Below are 17,471 nucleotides of genomic sequence, written 5' to 3'. Positions count from 1 at the left end.
TGTGTTTCTGAAAAAATAAATGAATAAAAGCATTTTATATTGCAAATTAGAATAAGCATTCACATGTATAATTGCCATATATATGTCACATCCTTTTGGGTTAATAAAGGGCTTTCACAATAAGAGCTACTTTGCTAAAACGCTGCAGATATTGCACATCAACACAACAGTATAGGTTACCTTAAAGCAGTGTCTCTGGGCCACTGGATAATAAATCATCATCCTTTATTAATGATTGAAAGGGTGCATGTTCCTCTGATCTGTTTCTGCTAACTTTCATGTTCCATTAACATTTTGCAGACTAAAAAAAAGGGGAGTGAAGTTTTAAAAAAACGCCTTTATTTTGGAGTTCAGAACATCAGGAAGTTGCAACAGACACTTGAGGACGACGAAGTCACAGACGGTTCCTCCGTGACACAACTTCCCGATTCTCACGCCTTTACGCATCACGCTGAGACACCCCACACACACACACACACACACACACACACACACACACACACACACACACACACACACACACACACACACACACACACACACACACACACACACACACACACACACACACACACACACACACACACACAACACACACACACACACACACACACACACACACACACACACACACACACACACACACACACACACACACACACACACACACACACACACACACACACACACGGTAATTAGTTGTTAAATCAAGCACCAAATTTGTATAATAAATCATATTAACTCAACAGCTGTTAAACAGACATCCAGAGGTAGTGTACTGATGTGCAAAGCAGTGCAGACGCCTAATCATTTGATTATAGATGAATATAAAAACAATATCAAGTAGATCTTAATGAAGGAAGCCAGCCGAGCTTCTTCTCTGGCGACGGCAGCTGTTTGTTCTTCAATCTCTCCTGGACTTCCTGTAGAAAACAGACCTAATATTTAATTGATGTACTTTATTCAACACGTCTGCAGCTTCAGTGAGACATCTCAGGATCCACTGCTCTTCCACTTTTAATTCAGATGTACTGGAAGTCCAGGAGAGATTAAAGAACAGCCGTCATCAGAGACTTCTTCTTATACATTTATGATTTTCATACATGGTTTTTGATTTATTCGCGCTTCCATCTGAAAACGTAACCGGAAATAAATCAAATATCACATATAGGATAACATCTTTCTTCAGTCCTCCTGACATGATTTACAGCTCAGATTATTTATTCTTCTAAACCCTAAAAGACATGAATGAAAACCAATTGTATTCACTAGTAAAAAAGACAAGGCAGCCTAAAATAACTTATACTTAAAGTCAATTTGACATATTATTACTTTCCGATACGTCTAATTCGAGAAGTGTTCTTATTATAGTAACTTCTAGACTTTAATTGTTATCACACGGGCGTGAACGGGCTTCTGTGTGATGAATGTGATGCTGTGTTTCTTCACTCGCCAGTTTTTGCTCTTCTTCAGGCGATCGCTCTTCGCTGCTTCCGAAAACAACGAGCAGCCAGCAGGGGGCGCTGAGGAGCAGAACCCTGCGGCTCACCATGATGCCGCCGCTGACCGACTGGAACACTGAGGGATTCTGGGAAACTCAGGACACCTCACACTGTCCTCTGAATACGGAGGTGTCTCAGAGATGGAGGATCTGCGTCTGTATGCGTTCTATCTAACACCTCTTTGCTTTTAATTCAGGTATGCTTTCATTTGTTTTCGTTGTGCTCTTTATATATTTCATGTTTGCCTTGATTTTAAAACGTGGTTCTTTTTTTTTTGCAGTCTTTAATTTGTATATTAATGTTTTTTGCTATATTTTAGTGTAAATGTGTTACTATTCATGTTCTTTTAGTATTTCTGAATTATTATTTAATATTTATCTTTTAAAATGTTTTATATATTTGTGTAAAATTCATGTTTGTAATAGTATTTTAAAATATTCATTAAATTATAATTGTTCTACTAAATATTTTACACATTTTCCTAGTACAAATCTGTTTTTTTTAAATGTGTATTTAAATATTTTTCTTATTATAATAATGATGTTCTTGGCAGAGTATTTTTCTGAATTAGTGACTTTTTTCACACCCAGGTATTTAATCTTCCTGTAAACCGGCGGCCTCAGGCTGGCAAGGAAGTGGGATGACGTTTCAAGGTCTCCAAGCGTCACCGTTTACGTCAAAGCACAGACAGTAAGACACGTTGATATCTTCCTCAGCGCTTGACTTCTGACTAACACAGGGAAGGGTCAGAATAAAGTTAAATAACAGAAGATTCTGAGATCAAAACTATGTGCACAGCCAGAGGGTATATATTTTAGACTGAAACATAAAGAGATAATGCAGTTACTCACTTCTGTTTTTAATAACAAAATACTTCTTCCTCCAAATAAGTGCATTTCATTCTTCAACAGGTCTTTAGAGATTTACTCAAACAGAAACATCCAAACGTCTTTTAAACTCTCCGAACACAAACTGCTTCTGCACGCTGTACCATCAAAGCACTCCAGCATTAAAACATATAAACTAACAACAAATAAAATGATCTTTACAAAATACAGAACAAATGTACAAGTGTACCTTCAATGAAAACAAAATAAACGGCATTGTCCCGGCCGCCTCTCGTCCCATAATGCTCTCCGTTTCTGAAGCAGAGGAAATAAAATACACTGAGATGAACGACTGGATTCCACGTTTTCAGATTCTGTCATTCAATCAAAGTTATTCAAGTTTAATTGTGTGTGCTAAAGAATTTGCCTTATTTTAGTTTTACTTCTGAGTAATTAATGTCCATTTATGTAACTTGTTATCAGACAAAATTTAACTTTAAATTAAATAAGGACTGTGAATCCTGCACATGTTGCACATTTCTCCTCCACACTACCTAACAGCATAGCTCTCTACACTACGTATTCTTCTTTCTGTGTCTTTGCTGCACCACATATACCAAAGCAAATTCCTACTATGTGTAAACCTACTTGGTAATAAAATTGATTCTGATTTTGATAAAATGTTGCTTATAATTCCTGTTCAGCAGTTTTGGGGATATTCTGGCTTTGAGTTCAGAAACACTGGATTCTTAATTTCCCATAAAGCTGCAATTAACGTCAATTATCATGAGCCAGAAAATAGTGAACAATATCCAGCCCCGTTTCTCAAGCTCCAAAGTGATGTCTCTAAATGTTGGTTTTTTTAAAAACCCTAAAGATATTAACTTTAATATAAAGCTTGATGAAAAAAAGACAGAATAGCAACTGGCTGAAAAGCATTCTCTAACGTTTGTATCAAAAATGACTCACTGATGATTTTTCTATTCTCTTCTACATTTGGGTTGATCCACAAACCTGTTCGTCGATAAATGGTTGCAGCTGCAACACTTCTGAATGCTTCCATATTTGATATGAACCCCTATTGCTTTTTTTCTTTTGTGTTTTTAAACCTTTCTATAAATGAACTGTGTGTAAAGTTTCTACCTGTGTGTTTTTACCTCAGTCTTTGGAGTTGAACACCTGCTGAGCCTGAAAAACAAAGACACATTTCTTGTAAATCGAATCCAAGTGAAAAAGGCTTCACTAAACTTTTTTGTAGTTAAGCTTTACAATTTAGCAAAGTAAAACACGTTTTCTACACTACAAAAAAAAAAATCCATGATACTTAAAAAGGTCTTGTTAAGTTTGAATGGGAATACCTCAAAGTTCCTCTTCTAAAAGATAGTCTTTGTTCTTTTTCAAACTTTACAGAAAGGGTTTAAACTGACCATGTAGCTGCCGGTGTGGAAGCCACACATGTACCACAGCATCAACATGCTAGAGGAGGGGTCAGCGTCCGCGGAGCTCCCAAACGTCCAGAGAGGAGGAGAAGGAGGGATGAAGGACACCGAGTCCTGGGAGAGGGAGAAGACATGAGTCAGACACAGAGAGAGGAATATTAGTTATTAGTAAATAAAGTATTAGTTTTACCATGGAGCGAGGTGTTGGAGGAGCAAACGGAGGGAAGAAAGAGAAGATGTTGTTGGGCGGTTTCTGACTATCGTCTTTCTGCTTCTCCTCTGCCTCTTTCTCCACTTTACTCTGAGTATTTCTGGATTTGTCTTTCAGCTGCAGACACACAAAATACAACAATTAATACAACTAGCATCCATCTGTAGCAACAAAACACCTGCAGGTCTGAAAGGGGAAATCTTATTTCCTCTATTTATTGTGATAATGAACATTTTGTGCAGCATATGCATCTCGAGGAATTGGATGAGTCTGTTTTATGAATGCAACACCAACAGTTGACCAGCAGGTGGCACCATAGCATAAAAAAGCCCTAACTCAGAACCTGCTCTTTTTCTGTATTTAGTTTCCCCATCAGCACTAATGGAGACTCACCCAGGAGAAGTTCTGCTGCTCATCCCCTTTCACTGCTGACCTCGTTTCTCCCCTTGCATTCTGCCCCTGGTTCTCCTCTCTTCTCCTCCTCTTCCAGTCCATGTTGTTTTTGGCTGCTTCTGCTGCTGCTGTCACTCTGCTTCCAGTTGTTGCCTTGCAGGACCAAACAAACACATGGATTTAAATCTGTAATTTCAAATGTTTCTGTGATATCATGATGGGGTATGAGAGGAGTTCTAGCCAAATGGAAGCTATTAAAAAAAACAATAACAGAGCTCGGGGAAGGGGGTGATATTCCAAGAAAAATGTCCACGAAGAGAAACCAAGTAAAACAATTGGATATTTTCTTAGATTTTAAAAAGATGGATTTAAGTTAAGTTTAACTCACAGATTTGGGGGATTTTAAGTCAAAATGTATGACGATAGTAGTGTAGATTTTCCAAAGTGTTAACTGGTCCTGTTAGGCTTTCGTAGCATCGCATGAAAAATATAAAAAATAACTTTTATAGAAGTCAAAACCTGAGAACAGAATTCAGTCTACAATGATTTAAATCAGCATTGAAGTCGACATCAAGATGTTTCTGAAACATGTTTGAACTGTGGACACGCAGATCTTCACCTTGGCTGTAGCGGCTATGCTCGGTCCGTGCAGCTCGCGGCGGCTCAGCAGGGCGCTCACGTCCTGTTCCTCCTCGTTCTCATAGCCATCGAAGCGAACACAGCAGCGCCCATCTTTGACCCACAGGACCACAGCCGGGTAAACCAGATTATCCTCCGAGTACACGGCCCGACATCGAGAACCAGGTTTCCAGTCCTGTTAAAAAGACAGCATCATGGTAAGAGATTCAGAAAATCCTGAGTATTTCCCGGCCTTGATTGGAAAATAAAATATGCTGAGCTCTCTTACTACCTTTCCTACCCACCATAGCTTTCGGCTGCATCCCATGGTCTTCTTCATCCAATGGAGGTTTCTGGTGTCATAATTGGGAGAAGTTCAGTAACATAGTGATATTTCTGAGAGATGTTTAAAGGGTAAAACATGTTCAAATTGACATGAAAAGTTATACACAGTATCCAGTGAGGAATGGCTTTCATTGTATTGTGATAAACTTGTTACCAGACAATTCTGTATCTGTGTTTGTGGAGCATCGTCGAGCGCTGTGAGCTCGCTCAGAGCCATGTCCTCATGGTTGCCGTAGTTGTTGAAACGGACTCTGCAGCGATCTCCATCCAGAGACACCACCGTCGCCGAATACACCACCCCGTCCTTCGACCACACTGCCTGACACGGAGCGCCAACCACCCACTAACAGACAATGTGCTCTTTAGTGAATCGATGATCGGTTCATTTCTCTGGGTGCTACCCAGTTATACTAATGGCAAGAAAATATCTGAGTCTAACCAATCATACCAGAGTTTTTTCTAGAAAAATATAGTATGGAGGGCAGTACTGTGGCGCTGATCTTGTATATAGAGGATTTATCAATTCTCAAATTCCTTAAGAACCATAATCATACAATATTCTATACATCTTTTTTTAATCTAGTTCAGTCCAGCTTTTTATATTACAATGTTTTCTTTAAACCAGTCATTACCTTTGGCTCTGTACTGGAGGATTCAGCTGCAGGTGGATCGACCGTCTGTCTATCTAGCTGAGTGTCTTCCTGTCCGTCTGGAGGACCTTCCTTCTCTTTCTCCTGTGGTCTGTATTCTTGATCCGGCTTCTCCAAAGTCTCCTTCTCCTCTGGGGCTGCAGATTCTGCCAGTTTAACATCCTGGGAACACCACAGTAAGGGAGTCATTCATTGTTCTCTTATATTTTCAGCAACAATTTGTACCAAACTGATTAGTAAACAGTGTTATTTTCGATTGCATTTATATAAAAATTGAAACCTTTAATAACCAACATTTTTGAACGGAAAGTTGTGGACTGTTTCACTAGATTGTCAAATAGTTCATGTTTTATTGGTGTTTTTTAGGTATTAAAATACAGCTTTCTGTGTACAGCACTTTAAAACGTTCAGACCAAAGTGCTGTGCAGTGAAAGTAAATGCATATATAAAATACAAAAAAAGAAAATCACACAGCTCAGCTCACAAACCATAAAAATAGGTACAAATACATTTAAAAAAAGGTAGGTATGAATAAAACAATACTATCTTTGTTGCAAGTAGACCATTGAAGCTATAGACGTTTCCCCCAAACCTTCACTATTTCTAATCTATTGTTATACTAATATAAAACTTTAAACAAACCTGAGAAATTTCGAAATTATTTCCAAAAGCTTCTACTAGAGACCTTTCCTCTTTCATGGCCGCCATGACGCTCTCCTGCAAAAAGAAAGGTTTTAGAGCGAGCTAGTGACGTCACCTGTAGCTAGGTAACGTTTAATAAAAATAGCTAAACTGCCCGTTTAAGTACCAGATCGCAGAATGAGATTGACCCCTACAATACTTTCTTACACCACAGATGAAATTTAGGTTTAACTATATCCTTCTTTATAACTCGGATAATGAAACAGTAGAACATATTTTCTTTACCTGCACTATAGTTAGAAAGGTTGGGATGCTAGCCAGTATTTAGTTAATTTTACAATGAGCAAAACATTCCGGTCTTATTATGATAAGATGAGAGTGGACTCATACACAAATGTCGCTTCCATAATCATTTTCTACACAGCCTAATTCTTAATAAACCCCTTTCTGTGTTTATTCATAAAGCCCTCAGTTTACATTTGGTGCCTTTTCCTGATGTATTTGAAACATTGCTCAATAATGTTCTGGAAAAAAACGTTGCAAGTTAGCCAAACGGCCTTTCAATTAGCAGTTAGCTACTGTAGCTAATTAGCTAACGTTAGCATCGTTTTTCTACAAATGAAAAATAGCCTCTGTCTAACACTGGCACATTTACAGAACTGTTGACTGATGTCCCTGTGAAATGAACAAATATTGAAGACAACAAATTACATAAATAACGAGGTACCGTTTGCACGGATCTGCTGAGAACGCTTATTTCTGCCGATTCAGTCATTCCTGGCATCACTTAAAGGGTAAATCATTTCAGACAGGTGACATTTTTTAACCGCGACATACACACCTGCGTCAATTTGACCGGATCTGATGAGGAGACGTCTTCTGGTCACACCTTTCAAAATAAGGGTCGATTTGTGGAAAATGTACCCCTTGGATCTTAGAACAGCAAACTCCCTCATCATTTTTTGAGGCAGATTAAAGAGAGCCTTTTTACCTTTCATAATGGTCATTGGAGCGAGGGGCAGGGCGAAACTCTCGGAGGTCATTTCAAAACAAAAGCACTCGTATGCTAAAATACACTTGCATTGAAGAACTACAGTATCCTGTTCTAGGAGCGATGATAATATTATAAACAAGGGAAAACGAGGTGAATTTAGGCCGGTTCGTTGCGATCACAACGAAAATGTATTGGTATCTGAAAACAGAGGGACGAAAGCTCATATATGAGATTTCAAAGGTGTTGTATTTTGGAAATCATACATCAGAATGTCATGTTGTTTTTAGAGTGACTTTCTGTGATGGCCTTTTATCAACACCAATTGAAATTAGTCACCCAGTGGAAATGGACATTTTATGATCAGATATGTCATAAATTGATCCTTAAATTTTCATTTGAGAAAGTATTCACTCACTTTCAAATTTCTGCCAAAATTCTGTCTAAATTTCGACTGTCTGTCTAAATGTCCCACCGTTTCCTTATTATTCTAACTCTTTCTTCATGTGGCCCTAATTATCTTCTTTTGAAAATTCCCACTTTCTATATACCAATTTATTTTCCTACTGGCTGACTAATTTCAATTGTCACCCAGGGATTTCAAAGGGATTTTATTTTGAAACGGTGCATCAGAAGGTCCTGATATTACTTGAGTACCATTTTGAATTCAGGACTTTAACTTGTAATGGAATATTCCTACACTATGGCACTTCAGTACAAGATCTGAGTACTTCTTCCACCTTTGCCAATGTAAGGTAATGGGAAAAAGTAGCTCGGGGCCAAAATGACGTCACGGACGTTGTGGTACCACCGCATGGCCACTGGGGCCATTTCCAAAGAAAACGGCTTCAACGGCCGGCTTGGTTTGACAGCGTCGCGCGCTGCATTCTGGGATACATGGCGCTCATGTTTACAAGATGGTAGTGGAGGATATTTCGCTCTGACTTACAAACAGAAAGTATTTACACTTGATTTCCTAACGCAGTGACTTTTAAATCCTCCTTTAGACTCGGTTTCGATTATAAAGTGCACTCCGTTTCAAGAAGGAAAGGCAGCAGACTCTCTTTGCTCTGAATGTGTTTAAAATAGCAGAGGAGATTATTTTTGCACAGTCACTGACAGACACACGGACAAACAGACAGACAGACAGGACTATAACCTTGATAAAATCCCAGGTAAGTGCATTCATCATGTTTAAGTGTGTTTTGATGTGCTGTTCTCTCCCTTAGCTTGTTTATATATGTGATAATAAGCTAGCTAAAGGCTAATCTGAGCATTCCACACAGTGACAAATCTGACAGCCTCAGTCAGCTGTCAGATTTGTGCAAGATCACAGTTGGTGTTGAAATGTGGCTAAAGAAAAGCTATGGAAGCACGTTTCTGCCATTGTGATTGCCAAAAAAACTTGTTGTATGACAAAATAAAGGGAATATAAAATTACCTAGTATGTCAAAATATTCAGAATCTAGAAATAATTACTGAGTTTGTCAAAATAACGACAATTTATCTCAAGTAATTCATTTATATCCGATATAATGAGTCAGTACCTCTAAATAATGACTTAGTATCTCCAAATAATGACTTTTATCCACATTATGACAACATACTTACCTTATATCTCCAAATAATTAATACATATCTTTAAATAATGGGAAAATAACTACTTAGTAACTTAAAATAAGGTCTTACTTTCTTCAAATAATGAAAAATAATGACTTGGTAATTCCAAATAATAACAACGTATGTTCAAATACTGATTTTTAGTACTTACTGGCCTTGAATGTGGTTGTGTGTAGTGTTCCTTCTTGGCTTGTTTATTTATGTGATATGTGCTAGAGGCTAATCTGTGTTGAAATGTCATTTATTTCATGTGATTTATTTGGCTTGAAATTTAAGGAAAAATATATATCCTATGTGTCATTAAAATGACTGAATATGTCAAAATAATGAAAAAATAATGATTTGTTTGAAAAATAATGTTTCAATATCTGAAAATCCTGAAAAATATTTCTAAAAAATTTGGGAATTTTGATGATTTTTCCACACATTTTCAATTTTTTTGCTAAATATTATTTTCAGATACCAGCTCATTATTGCGAGAATGTGTACATTTATAAAGACTTACAAATCTTATTTATTGGTCTTTTTATTACATTATTGTCTCTTCCACAGGACTGTCTATCGGGTCTGCAGGAGCGTACCTGAATCCAGCCGAATGTAAGAATTCTCTTTCACCTGCAATGAACTAGTTAAACCAGCAATAATTTAAACATTTATGTTAATGTTCTTCCCATTTCTGTCTCGTGTCTTTGAATCCTCTGTCTGACTTCCTGTTTCCTTTACTTTACAGGAACAGAGCGACCGCAAAGCATCTAATCGAGCGCTACTTTCGGCAGTTAACTCGGGGCTGTGGAAATGGCGACTGCACGAATGAGATATGCGCATCGTGTCCAGACTTCAGACAGCTGGATAACAACACAGCGGCTGCCAAAGCGCTGGAGCTGTTCAAGGTTAACGCCAAACTCTGTAACCCCCACCCCTCCAAGAAAGACTCAGACTCTGATCTGGTCAATAATATGACGGAAGTCGGTAATGCCAAAGAAAACTTCTCAGGTAATTCAGAACTATCACATTTCTCAACACGGTGATTGTGGCCTAAATAATTCACAGTGTCAATATTTCCCTGATGTGTTTAGATAATTAGGAGTAAAACTGTAGTTCAAATTATTTTTACGTTTCTTTATTGTGTGTTTCTTCTCTTTTTTGACAAATTAATTACACTTAAGTAGTAGTTATACTAGAATTAGCAGCAGGGGTAGTTAAATAATGTCCAAGTATCTCAAAGTAATGACAAAGATTCTCAAAAAATGACTTAATATATCAGAATAATGACTCTATGTCAGATAACAAGAAGTTTTTAAATATAACATGTTATTGTCTGTGTGGGTTCACTTTGTTAGTTACTAACTTACTTTTGTCCAGATGTAAATCACCTCACAGAGAACACAGTGTGTACGATCCTGAGTTTCTGCGAGGAGGAAGGGGATTACTCCGCTTTGATCCACGTCCTCGGCAGGATTTTCTCCAACGCAGACGCCTTGATAAAGAGTTTCAGGACCGACGAACCCGACCCTTCTAAAGACCTGGACTCTGTTGAACCTACAGATAATGACGAGCCCGACAAGAAGACGCAAACATCAGGGGAGGCTGGAGCTTCCTCTGCAGAAGCTTTTCCAGATGAGGGTGTTTGTGATCAGCCTTTGGAGGTTTTAGTGGACATCAGCGCCCTGAGGAGGGTCTACGACAAACTTTTGAGCCTCGACCGGGTAGATGCGGCTCTCGTCAACGCCCTCATTTACCTCACTCCCAATTTAGAGCTGGACCTGGAGTACCTCGACGTGTACGGCACAAACCCAGAGTACCTTAACATCTTCGTCATCGTGCTGGAGAACACGAACCTGCACAGCCCTGAGTATCTGGAAGTGGCGTTGCCGCAGTTCTGCAAAGCCATGTGCAAACTCCCGGTAGCCTGCCCTAGCCAGGTTGGTGAAGCTCTGGGCTTCATATGGTCTGACGCACATCCGCCGCATGATGGAGACCTTCCAGCAGCTCATCACCTTCACCGTGGTCAGCAATGATTACGACGGCGAAAATCTGGTGAACGACGACGAGTCGGTGGTGGCCGGTACGCAGTGTTTGAAGTTGGCCTACTACGCGAGCATCCTGGCGGGGGATGTGGACGTGGAGCACAACGAGGAGGACATTGAAGACCCAGAGTCCGATGAGCTCACCTTGCACGAGCTGCTGGGCGAGGAGCGGCTCTATAAGAAGGGTCCGCGGGTCGACCCCCTGCAGAAAGAGCTCGGGGTCCGACCCGTAGACTGCATCAAACCCCTCATCCCCCATGAAGATTTTGTCAACGAGTCCCTGAACGACGTGGTGGAGATGGACAAAGATTTCACCTTCTTCAAGGTCAACGCGGAAACTAAGTTTTCCTTCCAGAGCTGCCCCTTCATCCTCAACGTCATCACCAAGAACCAGGGGCTGTACTACGACAACAGGATCCGGATGTACAGCGAGCGGCGGCTCACGGCTCTCTACAGCATGGTGCAGGGCCAGCAGCCCAACCCCTACCTGAAGCTCAAAGTGCGGCGAGATCACATCATCGACGACGCTCTCGTCAGAGTGAGTCCAAACGCAATGTGTTACTGATCAGGCCCGGGGAGTGCCAGGGATTCAATCCTTATCAGATTAGGGACATGTACAATAATAGAAATTGCTTTGATATGAAAGCCTATTTCAGTGAACGAATTCTTTAAATTGTACGAAAAATGGTTTATAGATCACATTTCTACAATGCGTTTCCAGTGCGACCCCTAAATGCAATTTGGGGTTAAGTATCTTAACCAAGGACACATTGACATTTACTACCCACCATGTCTTGCTCTAAAAAGACTGCATTTGACTTCAACTTCAAATATGTTTTAGAAATGTGTTTAAAAATAGCTTTTTTTAAAATCCAGGTTTCAATGGTTTGGGCCCAGAACAGCTGCATTAGACCTTCGGATCAAGCTTATTATGACTCAGTTCTTAGAGCCCTATTACGGTTGGCTGTGGGGTCAAATTGAGTGCTGTTTTTTTTTGTCACTGAATTAAACTCCTGTGTTCCAGCTGGAAATGATCTCCATGGAGAACCCGTCGGACCTAAAGAAGCAACTGTTTGTGGAGTTTGAGGGAGAGCAGGGTGTTGACGAGGGCGGCGTCTCTAAGGAGTTCTTTCAGCTGGTGCTGGAGGAAATCTTCAATCCCGACATAGGTCAGATATTAAATTCGTTTCGTGATTTTTTTATCATTTTCTGCCCATGTCTACCTGTTTCTAAAATAGTTTTCTTAACAAAATTCTACATGAGATTTATTAAGTTTCCTGAAATACAGAATTTCTTTGTACCTGTGTCCTGATAATGATAAATCCCTTTGATCTTCACAATTAATTAACTGTCCAAATAAGAAAACAGTTCACAACAAGTGGGTTTAAAGACAACGTTTCATCATCAAAACAACAACATTCAAATCTGTAAAACAGCTTTGTCTTTACATATTTTCTTCTTTCTTAACATGATTTTCTCTCTCTTTGCTTGGCTCTCTGAACAGGGATGTTCAGCTACGACGATGACACCAAACTGTTTTGGTTTAACTCGTCCTCTCTGGAGAATGAGGCTCAGTACACGCTCGTTGGACTCGTTTTGGGACTCGCCATTTACAACAACTGCATCCTGGACGTGCACTTCCCCATGGTCGTCTACAGGAAGCTGATGGGCAAGAAGGGGATCTACCTTGACCTCTCGGACTCACATCCAGTACAGTAACTTCCTTCAGAGTCAATAAATACAATGGAAGATCAGTCGTATGTTTTAAAGGCGGCATGCGATGCTCAGGATCATAGGTGTGATTTATACATGTCCCACCAACCACTTTACTTTAAGGTAGTCCGTTAAAAAGGCTCTGAAAATAGCGTGCACAAAGAATGAAAGACTTTGAGAAGATGTACAGTGTTAATTATTGAGCTTTAGAGATGCTTGCTTTCTTACAGCGCCCCTTAAGCTGTTCCCCTCTGTTTCCAGTCTTCAAGCTAAGCTAACTCATCCGGATCTTCTCACTTAACTCCTGACAGGAAATCATGTAAGCATATTTTCCCAAACTCTCAAACTCCTTCCTCTAACAGCAGATGTTCCTTCTCCCTGCAGGCTCTCTACCAGAGTCTGAAGGAGCTGCTGGAGTACAGCGGTGATGTAGAGAAGGACATGATGCTAACCTTCCAGATATCACACATGGACCTGTTCGGAAGCCCGATTTTATACGACTTAAAGGAGGACGGAGAAGAGATCCCTGTCACTCAAGAAAACAGACAGGTAAAATGTCTGACAAATGTACCTCTTTAATCTCAGATAATGTACACTTTTTATTCCTCACCCCTGTAGGACTTAATAATATCAGAGAATAATAAAAATAGAAACTTATAGAAAACATTTCTATAATAATCTCTGAATTCCTGAGTTTTTTTCTCAGGATTTTTACATCCTTCCCCCGGCTCCATATTTTTGTAATTACCTACAATGATATGCTGTCACATTTGCTATACATTTAAAGTGTTTTGCTTTTTACTCCTTTGATTCACAGGAGTTTGTGGAGATGTATTCTGATTACATACTGAACAAGAGCGTGGAGAGACAATTCAGAGCTTTTAAAAAAGGTTTCCAGATCGTCACGAACGAGTCTCCGCTGAAATATCTGTTTCGACCCGAGGAAGTGGAGATGCTCATCTGTGGCAGCAGGGTGAGGAAACTAACCTCCATGCAGATGTGTGTCACTCTGTTGTTGCATTGTAGGATTTACTGAGCAATCTCTTGTGGTTTTAACAGAAACTTGACTTTGAAGCGCTCGAGAAAACGACAGAGTATGATGGAGGTTACAGCAAAGACAGTCAGATCATCAAGTGAGTCCCGTTCACCTTTTGTCTACGTACAGAAAAGCATGTTTATAGTCGCATGAAAAGGATTCAAGCAACACTGTTTCATGTTGTCTTTCTTTTCCTGCTCACAGAGATTTCTGGGAGACAATCCACTCGTTCGGAGAGGAGCAGAAGAGGTTGTTTCTTCAGTTCACCACCGGCACGGACAGAGCACCGGTCGGCGGGCTCGGGAAACTAAAAATGATCATCGCCAAGAACGGCTCCGACACAGACAGGTGCAGAACAATACTCTTTTATGAGGGTTTTATTTACGGCTGCCGACTGTAACTGCTATGTGTCTGATCAATTCAACACTTTGTTAATATTTCAGAAAATCCTGTAATACATGAATCATGAAACTAAGCCGATTATTCAAGATTGAAGGAACAACCCATCCCCCAAACGGTGACAAATGAGGAGTCGCTTCTCCTAGAAATCCCTAAAAACGTTTACAATAACAAAGTCTATATTCAGCACCTGCACAGCTGTATCGTCTTTAATTTTGGAGTTGTGGAGTGCAGAACAAATGCCCTCATCTAGAGTTACGAAAGTCTAACATAAATGGTGTTTCTGTCCCTTGAATCAGACGTTATCCACATTTTTATAGGGTATTCCTTGACAGATGCCGCAGTTTTCCATCAAATTCAATGACAGTAAGGCCTGTAGTTTGGTCCGATGTACCGCTTATAGACGGACAAAATCAAGTCAACTCTAAAAAAACATACCCTCCGTAGCAAAAGTTCTAAAATGTTAAACAATTTATTATAAAGTGACAGTAAGTTGATTCTTGTGAACACTCAAATCCACTAGTTATTTAGCTTGTATTATTTCACTCGGCCTTCTTCTAATCGTCATACTTTCTATCTCTTCCTTCAGGCTGCCGACCTCTCACACCTGCTTCAACGCGCTGCTGCTCCCTGAGTACTGCTCCAAGGAAAAATTGAAGGAAAGACTCCTGAAGGCCATCACATACGCCAAAGGGTTTGGGATGCTGTGACGGATCCACAGAAAGAGAGACTGCATTTTAACAAAACAAAAAGGGAGTATCACACTAGAGGGGGCAAAGAGGGAAATGACGTGAGGCTAAATGCTGCAATAACCCCGTGCCTACAAGTCATCTCCACTGTGGGCCTTTTTCACTCTGAGAGTTAGTTTCATATTCAGTAAAAAGTTTCCCAAAGAGTTCGACGCGGCACTTGAATAAGGATGTTTCATTTCCTCGGTTTTCTGGGCAAACGTGAACAATATATTTGATTTTGTGAAACTGTGAAAGTGCACTTATAACACAGGATTTTATTGAATGCAGTGCACATGCAGTGTATTTATTGAACTACTTTTATTGTGTTTTTCAGTGCTTCACGCTGTAGCAGTATTCAGTCCGAACGCTCTCGTGGACTGAGCATTATGGTGCTCCTTTGTATGTTAATTAGCCAGGTTTCCATCCAAATGTATAGCGCATTTTACCGGAATTTCAGAGTAAATTGATTTGAAAAAAGATGCTAATAAATGCTTGTTTTCATGGAATACTGCTATACGATGATTAGAGGTTTATTTATCAAGATAAGCATTATAAGGGAAGGCATTAAACTGAAGACTGGTACAGCTATGGGTCTTACAAACTTGTCTCAAAGCCTATGGGTTTTGCCTGAAAAAAGATCTGTGGCAAGCACAAGTTTATAAAAGATTTTAACTTTCTGTTGTACGACATTAATAAAATCACACTGATGAACTTAAAGCTTTTATGTAAGCTAACGTTAGCTTGTTTTCCTCTGGTAATTGCGTTATAGCTTCAAAGCCATAAAGGTTATGATTGTCTCTACGCAATTTATACGTAACTTGAGTACTTTTAGTCCGATGCATGAAATAACGCCTGTGTTTAAGACAAACTGGAGTGATTGATTGATGAAATGTCAAAGGGTAGTGTAGGAATAAGGCCCTAAAAATCGTAAAATGAGTCAGCATTTCATCCCTTACGGTTCCCTCATCCGGAGGTTAATGGTTTTTTTATGGTTAGATGCCTGTGATAAAGTCTGCGGTTAATGTGTCATTAAATACCCCACTGGTGGATAAAAACAAGTGTCTAAATAAGCCGACTTAAGTAGGGTGACCAGATTTGAGGCGGCGAAAAAGAGGACACTTGCGATCGTTGGGGGGCGGGGGGAAGCGCCAGTCAATTTAAGTACACGCTTACTGGTCCCAACAGTGAAAACTGGGCATTTTCATGAATTTATAAAACCCCCCCGGACGCTCCGGACAGGACGTAAAAAGAGGACATGTCCGGGCAAAAGAGGATGTCTGGTCACCCTAACTTAAGGTCATCATGCTAAAGTTAGCCACCGTTAGCTTAGCGGTTGTGTTGGAAGTCATGTGACCTTGCTGTAGATCCTTTAAAGTTAGTGTTTTAATTGTCAGTGTAAATATGTGGAGATTATCCTTCTGAACTAATGTGTTAGCATCCTAAATGTGTGTTTGCCACAGAGCTTATTTTTCTGGATAAAAACCCACTGGCTTTGTGTTGAGGTAACCAGACCTGCAAAAATAGGTCATCACTCTTGACCCCTATGGTGTGACACAATTTGATAATAAAATAACAGCCAGTGAAAGCATAAAAAAGTAGGACAAAATGAAGAAAACTGAATCGAATATTACATTGCTTATTTGTTCAGGCATTACTGATGCTTATGTGGAATCTGTGGAGCACTGATGAGAATATTTCTTGTGATTTCAGCAGAAGTTGAGTTGAATTGCTTCATGTACGACATCATTTCTTCGCTAAATCTGCATTTGGTCGCATTTTCTATCATCCATACACAAACTCTTACACCTCGGCTACGCTTTAAGACGGTTTTGCATCATCTCAAGATTTATTTAAGCATTTCTGCACAGGTTTTTTTAGCGCCAACATCTAAAATGTGCATCGAACAGGTGGATGGAAACGCATCTTCAGTAGTACAGACGGCTCATCCTGACTGGCGGGCTTATATTTCCTCACTATCTGAAGCTTATTTTGCAGCATTTTCTGTGTTGTGCCTCTTGTACTGTATTACATATAACATGAATACTGCGTGTTGTGAAGCCTGACCACGAGTGTGTGTTTCGATAGCGTGCAGGGTTTCAGGTCAGCATTTTCACATCCGGTTAAACAAAAAAAAAAGAAGCTGTTTCTCTTCCCTCGGTTTCTGTGAAGTGTTTCTGATTGCACATTTGTACGTGCAGCTGCCAAATGTGCAACGCTTTATTTGGCCAAATATCTCAGGTACATAAAGAATGTGCAGATAATGTGAAACTCTTGTGTAAAGCAAACTATTATGCAAAAATAAATGAAAGGTGAAAACTATATCAACT

At 39.8% G+C, this 17,471-nt stretch overlaps 2 protein-coding genes and 1 long non-coding RNA gene across 6 annotated transcripts; 2 read left to right on the top strand and 1 right to left on the bottom strand.

Annotated features, from left to right (window-relative positions):
* The first annotated feature begins 969 nt into the window (after positions 1-969).
* Positions 970-3,957, top strand: LOC134869554 (uncharacterized). The gene is made up of 3 exons (XR_010166432.1): positions 970-1,698; positions 2,093-2,192; positions 3,740-3,957. It is a non-coding gene; the product is annotated as an uncharacterized LOC134869554 (long non-coding RNA).
* LOC134869552 (survival motor neuron protein 1-like) lies at positions 2,057-7,580 on the bottom strand. 4 transcript variants are annotated; one of them, XR_010166431.1, is made up of 12 exons: positions 7,355-7,479; positions 6,628-6,702; positions 5,968-6,147; positions 5,490-5,678; positions 5,296-5,343; positions 4,992-5,186; positions 4,373-4,525; positions 3,959-4,096; positions 3,757-3,882; positions 3,487-3,517; positions 2,580-2,644; positions 2,057-2,232 (listed from the first exon to the last, which is right to left on the bottom strand). XR_010166431.1 is itself a non-coding variant. In XM_063891255.1 (11 exons), the coding sequence occupies exons 1-10, from the start codon at positions 7,409-7,411 to the stop codon at positions 3,488-3,490; spliced, it is 1,191 nt and encodes a 396-aa protein (XP_063747325.1). In that variant the 5' UTR covers positions 7,412-7,479; the 3' UTR covers positions 2,329-2,644; positions 3,473-3,487. The 4 variants fall into 4 exon arrangements, 3 of the variants coding, with proteins under 3 accessions (XP_063747325.1, XP_063747326.1, XP_063747324.1); XM_063891255.1 differs by lacking the exon at positions 2,057-2,232 and having other exon boundaries at positions 2,329-2,644; positions 3,473-3,517; XM_063891256.1 differs by lacking the exon at positions 2,057-2,232 and having other exon boundaries at positions 2,330-2,644; positions 7,469-7,580.
* Positions 7,581-8,512: 932 nt separating this feature from the next.
* On the top strand, positions 8,513-17,463 carry LOC134869631 (ubiquitin-protein ligase E3A-like). Its single transcript, XM_063891431.1, is given in 12 exon segments — positions 8,513-8,793; positions 9,791-9,835; positions 9,969-10,231; positions 10,601-11,148; positions 11,150-11,803; positions 12,290-12,434; positions 12,770-12,975; positions 13,363-13,527; positions 13,796-13,951; positions 14,038-14,111; positions 14,219-14,362; positions 15,003-17,463. Coding segments are annotated over 11 exon segments (2,478 nt in total). The 5' UTR covers positions 8,513-8,793; positions 9,791-9,833; the 3' UTR covers positions 15,124-17,463.
* The last annotated feature ends 8 nt before the right edge of the window (positions 17,464-17,471 follow it).

Source organism: Eleginops maclovinus, chromosome 9 (genome assembly GCF_036324505.1).
Source record: "Eleginops maclovinus isolate JMC-PN-2008 ecotype Puerto Natales chromosome 9, JC_Emac_rtc_rv5, whole genome shotgun sequence".
In the NCBI taxonomy this organism is placed as follows: domain Eukaryota; kingdom Metazoa; phylum Chordata; class Actinopteri; order Perciformes; family Eleginopidae; genus Eleginops; species Eleginops maclovinus.
Note: the sequence above shows the minus strand (reverse complement) of the source record. Positions and strands in the feature narration are given on the sequence as shown.

Bases quoted from the DNA above. Each gene is read 5' to 3' on its own strand.
- LOC134869552 (XM_063891255.1), bottom strand. From the start codon at position 7,411: ATGCCAGGAATGACTGAATCGGCAGAAATAAGCGTTCTCAGCAGATCC. The intron at 5,187-5,295 runs GTGGGTAGGAAA...TCTTTTTAACAG, and splicing joins GGATGCAGCCGAAAGCTATG to GACTGGAAACCTGGTTCTCG. The intron at 4,097-4,372 runs GTGAGTCTCCAT...GTGTGTCTGCAG, and splicing joins AGCAGCAGAACTTCTCCTGG to CTGAAAGACAAATCCAGAAA.